Below are 19873 nucleotides of genomic sequence, written 5' to 3' on the forward strand. Positions count from 1 at the left end.
GCCTCTTATTTTTCACCACAAATCTGCAAATTCCTGAAAGTTTTATTTAGGGTAATATGTTAGGAAGACCGCCCTTTTTCAATAAAAAAACTGATATTTTTGATTATTGTATTGATCATGTATTGCTTGAAGAAGCAACTGTTATACAGAGCAGTTACTGGTTGTGTGGACAGAACTTTCCCTACCTCCTTTATCAAGAAAGCAGTACCCATGCTACACACACACACACTGCATATACAGTACAAGCACACAGCACGAGTTCAAATTCCAAAATTTAGATCACTTAAACCTGCTAAATATAACACACACACACACACACACACACACACACACACACACGCACACACACACACACACACACACAGTAACACATTTAATTTCTCAGCCACACACAGGTGGCTCAAATCTTTTTATGTCTGTTGTTCCAGTTCTTGTGCTGCCATCTGGCTACAAAACCAATGCCAGCTTCTGTGATACACACACACACACACACACACACACACACACACACACACACACACACACACACACACACACACACGTGTGTACTTGATGATACAATTTGTTAGGAAACATTTTTGTCCCAGTTTTACCTTTTCTTTATCATGAAAACATTTTTAGATTCACAACCCTCTCTTTCCGTGTCTCTCCTGCTGTCACCAGCTTAACCTGCCAGCGTGGTGTTCGCTGTGATTGCATAATACTCTGGGATGCAGCAGCATTAACTGTAATGTAATTGAATTGAGCAGTATACAGTAGAATTGTTGCTCAGAGTGCTGTACGGTCTGTTGAGCGCAATTTACTTTTATGGCAAAACAAAATTTAATGAGTCAGGCAGTGAAATTTAATCATCCCACTGCTCTTTTCCTGTGCTGTCCTTTCATCACACAGATGCGGTACATGGACATGTGTGTTCGGGAGAAGTTAAAGAAAGGCCTTTTTCATTAAAATGGATTTGACTAGTTTCATAAGGATGACAGAGGTGTAATCTCACCAGAGTGCACTGTTCTCTCTCCAGCAGTGTGTGTATCTTTGCTATTCTGCATGTATGTTGAGATTTGACATCATTCAGAGCTTTATTGACATATGCAAAAAGATTAAGTCAGAAAATGTAATGCAATGGTTTGCTGCCATCCAGGATTAGAAATGGAAAAAGTAAATATATAGGAGAGGGAAGGTAGTCAGGACTGAGGGAGATTGCACTACCTGAAGGCAACATTGTAGACATAGAGGACAGAACTTGGAATCCCACAGGCAAATGGGAAACATGAAGAGGTTGCTAGAAAAGCTGCAACCACCAAATACCTGCAGAGACTAAGGCAAATTCTGTGGAGTCAGTCGAATGGGAAGAACAACCATCAACACCTACGCCCTGCTGACCGTTAGATATCCTGTTGGGATAATCAGCTGATCAAAGGAGGAGATAGAAGCCACTGATATCAAGGCAAGAAAGCTGCTTTCCATGCATGGAAGTCCAGCACCCTGAGACTGTATGCTAAGTGGAAGGAAGTAGGTGGAGGACTGGTGATTGTCAGAACCACTATTATCAGGAAGATGACCACAACTGATCACTTGCTTCGTCAATACCACAGGCAGCAGAAATCTGAGAAAGAAGAGGAGCAAGAAGAGGAACCATCATGGAAGGACAGGCCCCTGCATGGCATGGACCACCTTTAGATAGAATAAGTGGCTGATATTGGGAAATCCTACCAGTAGCTGGATTGAAAGACAGCACAGAGGCACTAATCATGGCAGCATAGGAACAAGCTCTGAGCACAAGATCCATAGAGACTGGGGTCTACTACACCAGACAAGACCCCAGGTGCAGGGTGTGCAAAGGTGCCCACGAGACAATCCAGCACATACCAGCAGGGTGCAAGATGCTAGCAGGCAGGGCATACATGGAACGCCATAACCAAGTGGCCGGCATAGTATACAGGAACATCTGTGCTGAGTATGGCCCGGAAATCCCGAGGTCAAAATGGGAGACCCCCCTCCAGGATAATTGAGAATAACCGAGCTAAGATGCTGTGGGACTTCCAGATACAGACAGGAAAACTGGTGATGGCTAACCAATGGTCATGGACATAGTAATGGTGCACAGACAGAGGAAGACAGCCGTACTGATAGATGTAGTCTATGTGCCTTGCAATAAATGGTTGTAAGTCAGGCTGATCTCCCTTGCAGACTAACAGGCTTCTGAGATATTTTGTACAAAGTCAATCTCTTCATGTTTTGTGAACATTCAATCAAGTGTGTACGCTGGTGTGTCTGTTCTATCACTGTAAATGTTTTTATTCATGTTTTCTGACTTACTGATCCAACAGGATTGGTTGCCATAGTGTTTGTGCACCATTTAACAAGAGTGTCATCTGAAGGCCACACTGACTTTTTTTTTGAGCGGTTGATGTTGGAAAGTAATTTTTTCCTTGTAGAACTGATGGCTTTCATCTTAACTCATGAGGCAAAATTGAGAAACTGTTTTCAAATTCATTAAGATTCATTGTTTTGCCATCCCTGTAACAAGATGCTTGGCTGAAAAAGGCATTTAAAACCTTGTCATTTTGAGGCTGTGGAGCAACTGGCTCAAAAAGATAACAAGTAACAAGGTTTTTTATCCTCTCTTCTTTCCTCTGCCAGCAGTTCAGTACCAGTCGAGCCTCTATGGAGGAAACAGCAGCAGCAGCTCTCCCGTCTCCAGCCGTGGAAATTCACCCATCGTGTGTGAGCGCTGTGGGGAAGTTTGTCGTGGGGAGGTGGTGCGTGTGAAGAACACACACTTTCACGTTAACTGCTTCACTTGCAAAGGTAAAAGAAAAAAAAACTAATAAACCAACACACAAACATGCTTTATGTATGTATTTATTTATTTATTTGTTTTTTACATTACACAAACATAAAAAACTCATTAAGTGTGCACCACAGTTATATCTGCTTCCGTACTCCACTCTTACCCTTACATACAAGGGTTTAAATTCATTTGTTTTTCAGTCTTGGTCTAATGCATTTCATCCGCATCAATTTATATAGTTAAATATTAAATAATTACCCAGACAAGAAGGAACCAAGGCAATTGAATAATTGCTAGCTTCTTCTTGCTCACTTAAATGGAGGCTGAACTACAACTTGACCAGGAACAGCCAGAAAAAATTAGAGACACCAATTTGGAAAACAGTTCTGTCACCAGCGACAAAAATGATGTTGATGTAGGCAATATCATCATTTAGCACAGCGGAAAGATCGTTGGTCATTTAAACATATGAGGCATTGTACTTTTGTCCAGATTTTCCGGCCACATAACATGCATAATATCATATTTTAAATCACCCAGATGCACATGTAAAGAAAACCGCTATGCATAATTGTTCAAGGTCTGTTAAATAACTTTCCTCCTTTTTTCATGTTGTTCCAATTCTGGATACTCATGAAAAACTTGGTTAATTGGTCAGAAAATGAGGTTGAAATATGTACAACTGTGTTTTTAGACAAACTGAGGTCCTGTGTAGAAAGGTATTTAAAAGACTGCAATGTTTTGAAGTCATTTAACATATATTTTAAATAGAAAATGCCCCCAGTAAAAAAAAAAAACCTAAAAAAACAATAGGTGACTTGATACTAAGAAATGTGTTTTTGTTTATTATTTTATTGTCCTCTTATAGAATTTGATTCTTGCAAAATGTTTCAGAAAAAAATGGTCTAATGATAACGTCTACAAATTAACAAGGTTAATTAGTCACCTGATTGAGCATCCCTGAGAGTTCAGCCTCTCGGGGATGCTCGAAAAAGCACCAAAGTAAAAAAAAAATAGACAGAATGACTGATTGAATGACTGTGATCTTCAGGCCCTCGGGAGACACTGAAATAAAAACAGACACAATGTTGAGGGAAGCACTGCATGGGCTCAGGAACACTTCTGAAAACCACTGGCAGTGACCACAGTTTGTAGCTGCATCCATTAATGGAAAACTTCACCATGCAAAGAATCACATATCAACAAGTTCTAGAAGTGTTGATTTAAGGAGGATTGAAGTGTAGTGGAAAACTGGGACCATATGGCTTGTTGCCAACACACAGTTCAATCTCAAGCAGGAATGGGGGACACTGTTGTTTGAAAACCACAACATTTGGTCTCTTTGGTTCTTAAACACCCGTTAAAACTCAAAGTCAAAATTTCTTCTTCTTTCAGCTGCTCCCTTTCAGGGGTCACCTGCCTCTATCTCACCCTGTTCCTAGCGTCCTCTTCTGCACATGCCCAAACCCTCTCACCCTCGCCTTTCCAACTGTCAGAATTTAACTTCTTTACATTATTTGCAGACCTTTGCCTTTTGCTTTTTAAATTATTGACATCTTTCAGAGTCTCCTACCATTTTTTAAAGACTAGCTCGTGTGAACCAAATGCATATGCCTGAGACTGCTCTGAAATCTTGGAATCCAGCTGTTTTTGTCTATGGTTGTGATGAGCCACAGTTTTCCTTATAGCTTATAAGCTCTGGGTTCTGTACATAAAAGCAGGCGAGGGGCAGCCAATGAGAAAAAAAGAGGCTTTCAGGGATGCAAGTCTTAAAGAAACAGGAGCTATAAGTGGCTTATTTGACACTGAAAATGAGCTGCAGTGCTGCATCAATGCCATGCATAAAGGAAAATAAATAAAGGATTTCTAATTTACTCTAGCGGAAAATTAAATTAAAAGCTTGATGTTAAGGAAGCGGCTTTTTTGGAAAATACGCCCTACACGCTTGCTTGCAGAGATAAAGCTTAGCTTCGCCTATTAGTTTCGCATAGCGCAAAGACCACAGTCTGGGTGAAACAGGTAGCATGGGAATGAATATTGCTGTTCTCCAAAAGAAAAACTATGACCCTCTTGCAACTAAGGTTAGCAGTAAGGTTGTAACACATAGGCAAAAAATTGTATAAAGTGAGCAAATCTCCAAAAATAAATCCAAGCTGTAAGCAGTGGATGCAGGTGTAAAGAAGCAGAGGAAAGATTTAATCATTTAGATTTAGTGTGAGGCCCTGTTTTTAGTAACACAGCTATATGGTTTTTTTTAAAACATGTTTATGCATGACAGTGTGCATTTGTGCATGTAGTTGTGCGTGCAAACCCGGAACTGTATACGTCACTTGATGTCTCTGCATGGTTGAGCTCCAACAGCGAGCAGGTGGGACAGAAGGCACTAACACAGTTTTGCAGTCAGCAGCTAGCTTAGCAGTGCAGTCAGCAGGTTTTCAGCCCCTAGTCAGACTCCAACCAGCTAACCTCCTTTCACGGCCGGGACCTACACAGTCCCAAAGCATACTGCAAGACAACAGTTTTCTCTGTTTGATCTGACAGAAGCATCGCATCAGTGCACTCAGTCACAAAGCACAGAAGAAGAGGATTTTCTATTTTTTTTTCTTTTCTTTTCTTTTATGGAACGCCATGTTTTATCTCACGCACCATTACTTACAGATGCAGATCTTAAAATAGCCTGAGGTGAAATGACTTTTTTGGTTGTTTGGATGAATAATTGATTATCTGCTCGATTGAAGCACTCACTCCTCCTGACGGGACATAAGCCAGATGTATTGACAGAAGTGTCCCGTTTGATATTAAAGTTCATATTATTATGGACAATTGATCTTGCAGAGTAAGCTTAATGACTTTTAGCTAATGGCACAGTCCATTAGTACTTCATCAGCAGAGGAGACGTCAGCTGATGGAGTGGACAAGAATCAAAACGTCAGCTTTTAGTACACAGATGTCTGGTTTTTCCACTCTTCTGCTTGTTATCTTCTTCTCACTTCTGCTCTCCCATGCTGTCGCTCTCTCGTCCCACATTCTTTGTTTTTTAGATGTGAATGTCAGTGAGTTACAATGCATCTTTGGTAAACAGCTTGCCTGTTAACGTGACTATTCAGGAAAGAAACGAGGTATTTTTAGGGAACAAAGACAGAGTGAGACGGATGAGGCGGCTAAACTCTATTTTAGAGAGACTCAAATTGTTTTTTAATGTGTTGCGAAGTGACTAGTGGTGATGGTGGTAAGCAATGAAATTAAGATCTTGGGCCTTTTTAATGACATATAAATTAAACGTATTGAAAACCTGGAACTATTTAATGACAGTTAATTATAAGTTTTCATTGAGTCAGAGAATAGAAACCTATATCAGGCTGGTAGTATAAGAAGTCTGTGATGTGAAAAGACCGTGCACGGTTTTTCTGACACTTTTAATCGTGAAAATATTAACCAGTTTGTTTTCTTAAACTGTCTCAACAAGTATTAAGTAAATTTTGTGTAATTTGGTGACTTGGTAGCAATAACATCAAGGTATATTTTTTCTAGGACTTTATCAGTCTCTTACGTGGTTGTTCAGGAATTCTGGACCACTTTTTTTACAAAGTTATCTTAGTTCATTGAGGCTTACGGGCATTCATTTATGTACAGCTCTCTTAAAGTCCCACCACAGGATATCATTTACCATTGCAACACCTGTTTATTTTCTTTTTCTAAAATTCTGTTGTAGATTTGCTACTGTGCTTGAGATCATTCTCATTTTGTATGACCCAGTTTGGACCAAGCTTAAGCTGTTGGACAGATGTCCTCATATTTGACTCTAGAATACTTTGGTACATGGTCGACTCAGTGACTGCAAGGTGTCCAGGTACGGTGGCTGTTAAACAAGCCCAAATCCTTATTCATCCACTGCCATGATTAACAGTTAGTATGAGGTGTTTGTGCTGATATACTGTTTTCTATGCATTATGGCCAAACAGCTCCACTTTGGTCTCATTTGTCCAGTGGCCACTGGACGCAACTTTGCAAACCTAAGCTGTGCTGCCATGTGCTTTTGAGAGAGAAGAGGCTTTCTTCTGGTAACCCTTCCAAAAAAGACATAATTTTTCAGTTCTTTCTGATTGTACTGTCATAAAATGTAACATTTGGTATGCTAACTGAGACCTGTAGAGTCTTTAGCTCTTGGGTTTTTTCAGTTTTTCTAGCCATTGCACGGTCTGATCTTGGCATAAATTTGATGGAAACTCCACTCCTGGGAACACCAGGCCACTGTGTTAACACACCTGAATGCTACAGTACAGCAAACTGCCAAAACATCTGCTGTTATAGAGACATTCGCACTTGCTATGATCAGTTAATGAAGTACATCTCATTAGCCGCACCTTCTGCTACTTACCCTCTTAATTCCTATAGAAGCAGTAAAGATGTACTTTTTTAGAGGACTGGACCGAGCGTTGTATGTAACACTCTGTCCAGTATATAACCAATTTTTTTTTAAATAAAGCTCACCACAGAAGTAAATTCATCCCATGCAGCATTTAGAGCTAAAAGTTGTACCAAAAACATGGTCTTGTATACATTCTAATATACTTGTCATCAATGTGAATACTCACTAATGATTTCTCTGAAAATCTCTCATACAGCACACACCTCTTTATGTATTTTTTAATGTTTAAAATCTGACTGACAAAAGTTGACAATTCAAAACCTCAGCGTCAAACAATACTGCCAAAATCCATGCTGTAGCACATAATTCTGCCTTTGTACAGTTAGACCACAGACTGATTAGACTCGTGCTTTTCCCTTTCCCCCTCATCAGTTTCTCTTTGATCCTTCTGTCCCGATCACACACTCATGCAAATTCAGACGCGCTACAGAAAAGGAAATCCATCTTAAGTTGATGATGCAAATAGATGAGGGAAGACAGTGACGGGATGGCAGATGTGTGCTGGATGGACAGATCAATAGCCTCATTGATACCTCCCTAGAGTCCCCCCGCATCTTTCTCTACGTCCTCATCCCTTCACTTTGCTGTCTGCTTTCCTTTCTCCTCACATATGATGCTCTTTCTCTATTCAGCTTCCTCTAATCTCTCCCTCGACTCCCATCTTGCCCTTCTTCGTCTTCCTCTGTCTTGTCTGAGCCTTGTGTCTGAAATAATCCTCTCTCCTTGTCATCTCTGCTTTTTTAGACAAGAAAACTTCCCCATTTACATCATCTAAAACCTTCCAGCATCTCTTTTCTGGCAAATCTATTCAAACACTGGCAAAAAGGAAAAATGCTTGGAATTTTCCTTTGTATTGAAACATTCTACAAGACAAGGCTTGTAATGTCTTCTCTCAAAGGCGGTGAAATATCGGCACGCACTAATTTATTTTGATAGATCATCCAGCTGCAGGTGCTTTGCCTTCTCAAATGATTTTAAAACAGACTCCTATGATTCTAGTGAAGCTTGCTGCCAAGGCTGACCCACTTTAAGATAAAACAAGTTTGTGTTTCACAAGTGAAACATACCAGGAGCAAGAGTCTGTGTATTTTATCACCATTAGTGTATGCTCAGCCATACACAGTCATGGATGGCCTGGCTCTTTCTTCAGAACAGACTTCAAGGGCAAACTGTAAAGCATTAATCGCTGTATCAGCTCTGCTTTGCAGCACTTTTTTGTGGTTTTGTATGAACATTTGCTGATGTCCTTGTGTGTTTCCATACATGCTTGTATTCTGTGTTTTTACGTGTAACTGAAAGCCAAATCACAAAGATGAGACAGTCAACACCAAACCTCCAGGAGTTCCTTTTGTTTTGCATCTTCATTATATCTATTATTATTAAATCTTCTTCTTTTTTCTTCTTTGAATCTTTCTTTCATTCACTCAATGCTTTGCTTCAGGCATCAAATAAAGAAATCATTACTCGCAGTCTTTCTGCCAATATCGCGTGTTTGTGGATAAATGCATTCACACCTGAAGCACTTCAGTCTAATAGGCTTTAAATCACTATTAACAGTTGTAAAAAGAAAAAGTACTTGGATACTTGAGTGCCTCTGAAAAAGTGCAGCTGAACCTGTCCCTTAAAGGGAGAATAAATAGAAGGCTGGGGAACAATTAAATCGATGAAACAGGGCGTGAAAAAAGGGAATACAGTTTATGAAGCAAATTTATTTAATGGTTGATATTTAATGTATTTATCTGTGCCTTGGGAATAGTTTTTATTGTTTTCTTGAATAGCCCACACTCACGGCAGTTTGTGAAATAATCATAAAAAATTCATTTTTTCATGTTTATGGGCACAAAGCAGCACTGAAACAAAGGGATTGGCCAACTCTTGGATTTACGTAAACATCTTGCGTGTATTTAACATAAGTGCCTCACACTGAAAAAAAGGCCATGTTGGATTTACTTGATTCAATAGTGGACATCGGTTGCACACAAATGTTTTGCTTTGGCAGAAACTTAAACAGTTGAGTTCAATCAACACAACTTTTTCATATTCAATAAACCTGTGCATTTTGTGTTCATAAAACGCAATTGAAACATGTTTAGATGAAGTAAGTTGAGCTCTTGGAATATTTTAATCCTTCACAATTTTGTCATTTTATTTCAACACTATTCAATAACTTTTACCCCAATACTACTTGGTCACTTAAATACTACATGTTCTCTTCATATTATATAATGTTCAACAAAGTCTAGAGTCTGGTTACCATAAAAATTGAATGGATCTAAACAACTACCATCCTCCTGGTTGCAGGGGGGCAGGGAAATAACCCTGAAGTGATAGGTTACAAGGCTGGGTACACCCTGGACAACTCATAAGTCTATCACAAACAACCATTTGCAGTTACATTGACAGGTAATTTAGAATCACCAGTTAACCCAACTCCAAGACTTTTAACTGTGGGAAGAAACCAGAATACCCAGAGAGAAACCAGTGCAAACTAGCCAGACTGTGGATTTGAACCCAGGATCTTCTTACTATGAAGCAACAGCACTAACCACCATGCCAACAATCCAGACTTAACAAAAGTAGGAAAGCTATGATTTCAAGGCTTGATGCAGAATTTTTTTGTACGTTTTTGTCCTTGACAGGTTAAACCACAATAAATAGCAATAGCATACATGTGGTGTGTGTATAATTGTCTGCCTCTTATAACTCCAGTGATTTTCCTGCAGTTTGACATCTTGTGCGATATTGTGAATTTCATGAGTTCAGCAACTAACCACTCTTACTAGATTGTATCATGTCATCTCAACAAGAACAAATTGTTGGATTTCATACAGATCCTTCATGATTTAATTACGTTTATAGAAACATGATATTATTGTGTTTAAATTACAAGTTAGACTTTTTTAATGTAACAACCACCCAATTTGCTCGATTTGACTGAGATGGATGCCTTCCTGAAACCACGATCCAAAGCGTACGAGACTGAAAGTTATTGACTTACTTCACTCGAACATGATATGAACAATTTAATCTAGCCTCTCTGCATATCATGTAGTTTCTACACTATATAGTTACACTTAACTTTAAAGCATGAGGCAATTGTGTTAAATACACGCAAGTTGCTTACATAAATCCAAGAGCTGGCCAATCCCTTTTTTTCAGTGCAGTTTGCAGTTTTCAAATCAGAGAAAATAAACAGCTAAATGAAGTCTGCTTTTTGCCTGTTAATGTTAATGTTAGGGAAACATAAAAGTTAACGTAAGAAGGAAAAAATTTAAATTATCGACTTTTGCATGCTGTGTCACAAATGTCTTAATTTCATGTTATTCCAAACAGCTATTTCACTGGAGGTTGGTAAAAACGCAGACTCGGTGTAAAGGTGAATGTAGCTTCCTGAAAAAGCGAAGCTAATGAAGAAGTGCCTTAAACTTGGTGTGTAGAGTCCTGGTTGTTCCAAACTTATGGGAAAGCTTCGTTACTTCGTTACTCTGTGACCTCAGTACACACTTTCTTAATTATTGGTGTCAATGACTTCCTTCAGGTCTTACCGAATGTGTTTACAACTCGCTAGCCTATAAACCTTCAGCAGCGCTATTTTTCTCTGCTCAAACAAGAGATACAACAAAAGTTTCAAAACACCAAGATGGCGTTGAGGTGAAAGCGCTCAAATTGTGGCTGCATGAATGGCCTTGATAACTACGTGTTTGTGAGTGCATACGTGTATATACACTGAACAGTATGACAAAGTGCCACTATGACTTGATGATCCTCCAGATGGTTGTAGGCAGTCGAAATGTGTTAGTGTCTCTGTTAGTGGATCCAGTGTATAATCCAATGTTCACTTAAATCTATAATGCCAATTATTCATCACTAATCATAATAGTGATCTTAAGAGTGTTAACCACTAAGCAGTCTCAGTCATTTTCCACTGTGCACACTATGTCACTGCATATAGGACTCTTACATCTCTGATATGCCAGGTTTTATTTAGCTCCTGGAGGAACTGGTTAATGCTGATTCAGCACACAGAGCAGTCTCCTCCTTCAGTTTGGGACAGCAGGTGAGGGTCACGGAGTGTCAGGGGTAAGGTCACATTGTCCTAAGGTCTTGTTTGACAGGGTATGGATGGAAGTGCCTGACAAGTCTCTGACCTATATGAACATTAAGCCTCAGTCAGCAAGTTCAAGTAGCAGTGGGAAGATTTGCTCCGACTGTCCATGAAAGAGTAAAATGTCATGTGACAGAGGGAGAATAATGGATAGTAGCAGGCCGGCACATGCTCATTTATATTCTGGGAGTTCACTGCTGTGACATTTTCGTCTTCTATTATAATTACACTGTAAATGTGTCAAATGAAATTTTTAGTTCAATGGAATTATTTGTGGTCAGTCATGCCCTTGTATTTTAAAAGACTACATTATAGGGACGGGCCTTTTGTGGCAGTATCTGTGTAAATTTTAAAGAAATGACTGCAATGAAAAAAAAGGTTTTATAAGATATGGTGAGCTACTTGATGTATCAACCCTCCTTCCAGGTCTTGGGTCCTACTGTGTTCATTAAAGCCGTTGTCTTTTTAACGTGTTTTAATGCTTTGTATCTTGTTTTATGTGATATAAACAAGCCCCTAAAAATAATCAGTGGTCAATATTAGGCTCTCTGGCTTTTTATTAGCACTAGTGTGCTAATAAAATGTGCAGCACTATGTGCAGCAGGTCTTTTAGCCCAGTTTTTAAAACTTTCCAATGTAACTGTAGCCCAAGGGCTCATGGTTTACCAGACACAAAATATTTGAACGCTTCAGAAAACAATCATTTAAAGCTAACTAAGATTTGAATGGGTACATGAAGCCTAGGCTCAGTCATAGCGAGTCATCCAAACCACGCAGCAGCAAATTACTGATTGACTTTGAGCTGTGGATGGATCATCACAGGTGTTCTCTAGTCTGACGTTTAGTCTGTTTTCAGCATCTTCTTACTGCCATATGATGATGTTTGTCTCTGCTAACTGGGGGCTCTCTCGTAAAGTCTTATTGAGGGGAAAAAGTTATTGCTAATCCTCCGTCTTTGCTGTGCTAATGTGTTTCTGTTATCTTAAACACAGCTTTGTAGATAGCTACCATTATATGCCTGCTAGCCTAACTTCAGTAACCTTACAAACATCGCTGCTGTTTAGCTTCCTGTTTTCCTTTATGTCCAAAATGTTAGCAGAGCTGCACATTTTAGTTTTTTAGAAATCCCTCAGCCAGAATATGATATATTGTCTTTGGATGGAAACTAGCAAGCTAACTTCGTTCCAACTTTCAAGTCTGTTAAACTTCGTAAGTCCTCTTTTTCATGGATTTCATGAAGTCATACTTTATTGTAACACTTGTGAGAGCAGCCACACCGATCATTTTATAGGAGAGGAAAGAATTTGGATCATTTTTAATTGTCAGTGATAGCACAGCGTTTGTTTGAGTTTAGAAACCAAAGAAGAATTTGGACCCAGAAATGGCTAATGGTATGCTTTACATCTTAGACCTGAAATGGGTGTATATCAGTTTCACAAAAAAAACAGCAAAGCAGTGTGTAAAGATATGCTAGCAGTTGATATGTGTATAACATGCAAATATTAAACTGGATAAGTGTATCTACTATCTTAGTTTAGTTTGTTAATAAGCTAATCATTGCTAGTTGGCATTGAACACAAAGCTGACACTATAACGTCAAGTTTGTGTTTTAGTCATAAACCAAAGCAGTGGCTGAATGCGAGTATCATAGTTTCATCAAAGGAGAATTGGTTAAATGCCAGGTTAAAGTAGTTGGACTATAAATGTCTGTAGAATACTTAATGAGATTGTGGCGGGGCGTGGTTTGCGATGCTGCGGCAGGTGCAATGGATGCACCTGCGCGGCGTCTACAATCATGCCCCGCCGGCTTAAAAGTCTGGATTTTGAGTTAAGGTTGTTGTTGTTGTTATGTTGAGCTGGCAGTGGGAGAGCTGCAGCTGTGTGTGTCCAGCAACCGTCATTAGTGAAATAAAAATGCCAATAGGTCTGTTGTGGATATTATTGAAATGATATTTCAGTCTGGACCAGCAGTGGGATTAGACCTACAAACTGACTGGCTTAAATAGGTTTAAATTAATAAAAAGGCTTAAATAAGTTTAAATTCACCAGTGAAAATTAAAATCATATAAATATTTGTTGAATGCTCTCTGGTGATCTTGCTTATTTGAAAAATAAATATGAAAGGATATCAGCCTGCATAAAATTCTTCCATTGATTTTTGTCAGCGAGAACAGCTTTTGGATACTGGCCTACGATTTGAAATCCAAAAATAACAGAGAGGCCTCTGGAGAGGCCAAGTCTTAACAGCTCCCACTCTTCCCTGTTTCCTCTACATCTTAATAGCTTTCCATTGAGACAGTGATGAATGTGTGAACGTTATCAGCATGGTGAGAAATGATGGGACGGACTCTGCTAGGATCCTCAAGTGTGTATTTGAGTCTGCTGGGGGGGGGGGGACAGGGAAGGGTATCTATATGCGTCTACGTTTGTTTGGATCAGCTCTGGTAAATCCTCAGTAACATCAACATTATATACAGTATATGTCTTTTGAATCCCAGTGAATGATAGCAAACTGAAGGTTGTGTCAAGGCTGGCTGTGTGGCTGGCAGAATTGGACCCAAATGCAGGACTGGGAAACACAAAGGAAAAAACTAAAATGTGGCTTTATTAACTAAAACAAAGTACAAAAAAACATGAGAAATAAACGAAGGAAAATCAAACTTTCAACTTAACTGGGAAAACGTGCTGCAGAAGACACAACTATGATGGATGATGTAAAAGAGAGCAAAGGGAGACTCAGACAATATAGGCGCACCAGGTAATGAGGGAAATGGGAAACACCAGGGAACACAGCTGAACACAATCACACTAATGAGACAAGGGGTGCCAAAACCAAACACAACACACAGGAGACGAGGGACCATCAAAATAAAAAACGAAGTAATAAACACTAATGCCAGGAGTAAGACGCGAACTTGACACAGTGACAGGAGATAAACAAACATGGTTACATGACTGACTGGGGAAACAGAAAGGGAACATAAAAGATGATAACTAAAGATTACATAACCTAATGAGGAACACAGACTGGAAACAAAAGGAAACCAACATAACCAAAAAAGAAACCTCGAACCAGAAATATACATAATAAAACTCAGAAGCAAGGAATATAGAACATAAAACACTAAACACATTTTAACCTAGAATGAACCTAAAGACCTACAGAAGCGCAGAACTATAATACAAAAATAATCAAAAATGAGAAAAATCACAAAATATCCCAAAAAGTCAAAACCATGACAGGTTGACTTGCTGGGCTTGACAATATTTACCTTGTATGTCACGTAAAAATGGCCTTTTGTTTTGACAAGCAGTATGTGAGTACAATGAGTGGATGAATGAGTGTTTCAGTAACTGTAACTCTTCCTCTGTGAACTGCTTTAGTCTCAGCCCGACTGATAAAGGTCAGGCTGGCATTTCAAAGTTGTACAGCAGCAGCTTTGCCAGAGGAGAAAAGAACCCCCCGCCCCCACCCAAAGAACGCTTAATACAGTATTGTTATCTTTTTTTCCTACACTACAAAAGTTTACTTCCAAATCTTCAGGCTAACTAAATAATTACTGTAAAAGTCATCAGTTTAAATGCAGCAGTCAGTGTGTTGGAGGTCCATGTATCATACCATTTCACACAGAGATGGTATGAGTTTATTAAAGGGTTTGTCTCACAGGTAGAAAAACCATGCAGGTTCCTGCAAAAAGGCTGCAGCTGTTTACAATCACAGCTGCTGGTGCCAGCCTACACAAGAGAGGTGGCTGACATTTGTCTTTAATTTAGGATCCTATTTGTCAAACACTTCATTTAAAATATTGTCATTTATTTCTAAAGCACTGAATGAATGAGGATTGAATAAACTTCTCATAGTTCTCTGTAGTGTTTACTATTAGTCCACTCTTTTTTATGGTCAGCAGTCCACAAATGATGACGGGTATTATTGTAATAAAATGTATATTGAACAGCAATACCATATAAATCTAACTTTTAAGGTGTTAGAAGGTAATTTTAAAGCGAGTTGGATCCTTTTCAAACCTTTTAAATCTATTTAAATGAAAATTCCTGAGTTTAGCTGCAGGCTCATATTGTTACTTAATGTTGCTTTCCCGTATTTATGATGTCTTCAGCTTTCCTATACAGTTCTATACATCTCTCTCGCTCCTTCCCTCTATCTGTCTGAGCCTCTTAACACACTGACTCAGATTAGATCCACTCACTCTGTTGGGTTTAGAGCCATTAGCTTAATTAGAGACTAGACGTTCAATTCACTGTCAGATATCTTGATCCGTTGGCTGCCTTTCAGTCGTCTAACCTAAAGTACGTAAAGGTTTCATCATACTGCCTCTGTGGATAATGCAGCGTATCCTGGGTAGGTCCGTTACAAATTATCTGCCAGTGACAGACTTGCAGAGGTGAAAGCACAGCAGTAATTTGATTCTTTTTAGAGATTTTCATAGGAAAATATCTTTACACTAGTCCCACTGCATAAGATTTTTTGGTTAATATAAGACATTGACTGACACATATTGTAATAAATACTATAAAGCACAACTGATGGCAGATGAGGGACTTAGCTCCCTCCAGCTGGAGCAAATAGCTGTTCAGTTCCTTTTAAAACGCCTATTCAACCAGCTGAGCAGAGGCCGCCTAACCTTCACACACAGTCGGACTAGAAGCAGTCACTTGGCTGAAGGACTTTGCATTTGCTAAATGAAAGCCATAGATCATGCTGCCAGTATATCTTGCAAACACTGTGTCTATCTGTGTGCCCTTTTTTTGTTGCTGGATATGCACTTATCACACAGCTCTGCCTCCACATAAATGTATTTAAAGTTGTAATCTGTAACTGGACACATGCAGATAGAGACAAAATTCCATATATAGTATATAAAACACAACAGGTGCAAGTTAAAAGCAGTACAAATTAGGATCAGGGTTCTGTAGATGCTGTACCATCTGTTGCAGGACTTCTTGTTCTTCTTGTCCCTGAAGATAGTTCTGTGTGTCTCCTACTCAGTGTTTGGAGTCGCTGTTCTCCATGCACAATGTGAGGCCAGTGAGATGCCTCCCTAATGGTATTACATAATGGGTGAGACTCCAAACATTTGAAGTGGCTGAAACTTTATTGAACCTTCATTTGGATGGACAACCATAACATACTGTATGAGTTAAGATACGATGGTCGCTGGTCTAATCCCTAAAAGCAGATTAGAGTATTAACCCTTCTGAGCTCAGAAAGGACAACAGCTTGTACTGTACAAATCTACACCCACAAACAGTACACACACACACAGACACACAGACACACACACACACACACACACACACACACACACACACACACACACACACACCACACACACACAAAGAATATTAATTGTGCCTTGAAATCAGCGGGTGAAACCTTCATGTGGATAAGTGGATTAATACTGTTCATTGTGTCAAAGAAGGCTGTCAATTAAAGTTTCTTAATTACTTCAGCAGATTGTGGAACATCATACATAGTGATCACATACATATTCGACCAACTCAACACCCTGTTCTTTAAATCGTCATGACAGTTTGCCCTCTATAACATGACTATCATGAGCAACCTTGCCACATTGTAACTTTACATCCTTTTTTTGCTTCTGTTTATGAGAAATGAAGTTCTGTGTCTCTGTTTAGTGTGCGGCTGTGACTTGGTCCACGCGGGTTTCTTCCACCATTCTGGTGAGTACATCTGTACAAAGGACTACCAGCGGCTCTACGGGACCCAGTGTGACAGCTGTAACCAGTACATCACCGGAGAGGTGGTGTCTGCCCTGGGGAGAACGTACCATCCAGACTGCTTTGTCTGCAGCATCTGCAAGTAAGGAATGAGTGTTTCTTCATGTAGACCTAAATGTTGGCAGGCAGATAGTCAAACAGATTGACTGACTGTAAGGCAGTCAGAGTAAAAAAAGTTATTTGAACTCGCATTCATCTTGTAAATCTATACTTGGTAGTAGTCTGTCTGAGATCAGTAATAAATTCAGATGAAGGGATCAGATAAAAAAAGAATAAAATCCACAGTTTAATAATCACAGCGGGGATTGAAGACCAGTCAGGACAGGTTGTCTGATGACTTACTCGAGTGGCAAGGGTCAGTGTTCTGGTGCTCCTGGTGTCAGCAGATTTACGGATCATGACATAAAAGTATTATTTAACCAAAGGGATTATCTTACTCTAACCTTAAAGAAGTGCTGTGAGTCCATAAATGCAACTTAACTAAAGTTACTTAAACATGACTATGAACAAGTAGATATTGTAGTGAGCAAAATGAACTACGCAGAAAATTAACAGACTTACTCTGTGTGAATGTTTTCTGTTATAACACAGAGATGCAAACCTTTCAAAAATGATTGATTAAAAACATAATTGCAAGATGTTTGTGTTGAAATTCTGCTGCACATAAAAATAATCCCTGACCTTAGTGTAGTGGTTTACATGTTTGCTTGCCAAGTGAAAAGATGCTGCTTCATTTCCAGCCGGAGACACAGATCCCCTTTGGGGTTGTGTCATGAAGGGCATCTGGTGTAAAGCTCAGCCAAATTAGACCTGCAGAGCTGCCTGCTGTGGTGACCCCTTGTGGCAAGGCAGCATTTTTTTTAAAGTAAGACATCGTAGTTGTTTCTCACACGACTTTAGAAGAGGCCTGCTTACATTACCGTGTACGAGTAAGCTGTGTTAAAATGTTCTTGGTTTCTTAAGAACAGCTCCTGTGTCTGCCTCACGGGCTCTGTACTCTGCTTTTACCCTGAAATATTATCCCATACCTCACTGGATATGAAGCGTTATTCATTTTAACTGTTACGCACTGAGAATCTGACAAAGATTTCCAGAGCTGGGAGTAACATTTAATCCTCACAACTTTGACATCAGCCTGGAGATCTCGTTTTATTCTTTGGTACATTCAAACTGCAGAAATACTCCTCTGACACTGCTGATGGTAGTTCTTGACAGTATTTATTAAAAAATGTCCCAGTGTAAAAAAGAATTAAATGTTAGTTTTCAGTGCTGGGAATGACAAATTTCCATGCATAATTTAAAGGTAGCCGAAATAATGGCAAATATTGTGTAAAACTTTTGCTAAAGAAACTTGGAATTACCTGCACCAATACTACTTACCTACCATCAATACTGTTCAACTTGGGAGTACAAGCAAATTGGAATTTCATGTGTTTTGTGATTGGGTAAACTGTGAATTTCAGTATTGCCCTATCTGCATTCTGCATGTTTTTTTTTATGTGTGCTTTCTCAGAAGCCCATTTCCAATTGGAGACAGAGTGACCTTCTGTGGGAAAAAGTGTGTGTGTCAGCAGTGTTCACTTTCTCTGAACAGCGACAAGCCCGTCAAGGTCCACGGACCAAGCTGTAAGAAACAAACACGCACACACACACACAAATGAAAATATACGCTCACTCATGTGTGCAACACCATACACAGCAACAACATATCTCACATTTTCTTCACTAGACATAAAGGATAAGCCAACACACATTATCCAGTTCTTCAAAAGCTGTGCATTACTTTGTAATAATTATTTTTCTATTAACATTTTAAGGAAATGCATGGTGTTTTAAATAGAATATACTCAACCCAAAGGTTCATTTACTAGCCTGTAGAGTGGCATCCCTTATGGTGTTCATTAATGAACCAAAATATGCAAACTTTCGTGTTTGCTACTCCAACAAATCAAAGAAATGGAAGAAATAAATATGTGTCCAGCTTTGAGTATTTAAGTTTGTGTGTGTAACTAAATCCCATCAAATCCCATTCATCAAACCTAACACAAGCAGAAGATTAATTTTACAGCACTTTGCCAGTTCATCTTTTTAAAAAAAAAATTATTAGCTATGGTTTTTCCCTGCCTAATGATATTTAACCGACTCATATCTTTGTGATTCATCCAGCATGTAAGACTGTTTGTTCCTCTACAAATGAACACCTAGAGTTGTACAGTCCACCTGCTGAACGCTGCAAAAACACAGCGTCTTTGTAGGTGTGTAGCTGCAGGGAGATACTTCCAAACACGCCCACAAACACAGAAGGTGGCCTGCTGCTTCAGGTAGTCCTGTAGCCTGGTTCTGGTAGCTCCATCTGGCAGAGACAGTGTGACTGTCACGACAGGAGAGAGGGATGAGGAAGAGAGGAGGAGGAGGTAGAGAAGTGATGAGAGGTTGGCAGAGCAGAAAGGCAAGGACATAGAAGGGGAGTGATAAATGCATAAATGCTCAAAGTGTTCCTGCCTGTTCCTATCGTACATATGTGCATTCTCATTACCGCGCTTCCTGCTTTTCCTCTCCCCTCTCCTCCACTCCCCTCCCCGCCCCTCCCCTCCAGACTGTGCCGGCTGCGGTGAGGAGATCAAACAGGGTCAGTCTCTGCTGGCTTTGGAGAGACAGTGGCACGTCAGTTGTTTTAAATGCCGAACATGCGGCTGCGCCCTCACTGGAGAGTACATCAGCAAGTAGGTGGCTTGATCCTTCTTATGTCAAGTCAGTCATAGGTGTGCTTGGGCAAATATCAAATGTT

General features: G+C 39.6%; 1 protein-coding gene across 3 annotated transcripts in view; it reads left to right on the top strand.

The window, feature by feature from the left end:
• The window catches only part of LOC100711473 (actin-binding LIM protein 3), a 57454-nt gene that overhangs the window by 3640 nt on the left and 33941 nt on the right, over positions 1-19873 (top strand). For 2 of the 3 annotated variants that reach the window (XM_019364117.2, XM_019364119.2), the window contains 4 exons: positions 2641-2808; positions 16984-17167; positions 18599-18711; positions 19682-19808. In XM_019364117.2, the coding sequence (XP_019219662.1) occupies positions 2641-2808; positions 16984-17167; positions 18599-18711; positions 19682-19808 (592 nt within the window). The remainder of the gene's footprint in view (positions 1-2640; positions 2809-16983; positions 17168-18598; positions 18712-19681; positions 19809-19873) is intronic. The other variant, XM_019364118.2, reaches the window with a different exon arrangement.

This window comes from Oreochromis niloticus, linkage group LG10 (assembly GCF_001858045.2).
Source record: "Oreochromis niloticus isolate F11D_XX linkage group LG10, O_niloticus_UMD_NMBU, whole genome shotgun sequence".
Classification (NCBI taxonomy): domain Eukaryota; kingdom Metazoa; phylum Chordata; class Actinopteri; order Cichliformes; family Cichlidae; genus Oreochromis; species Oreochromis niloticus.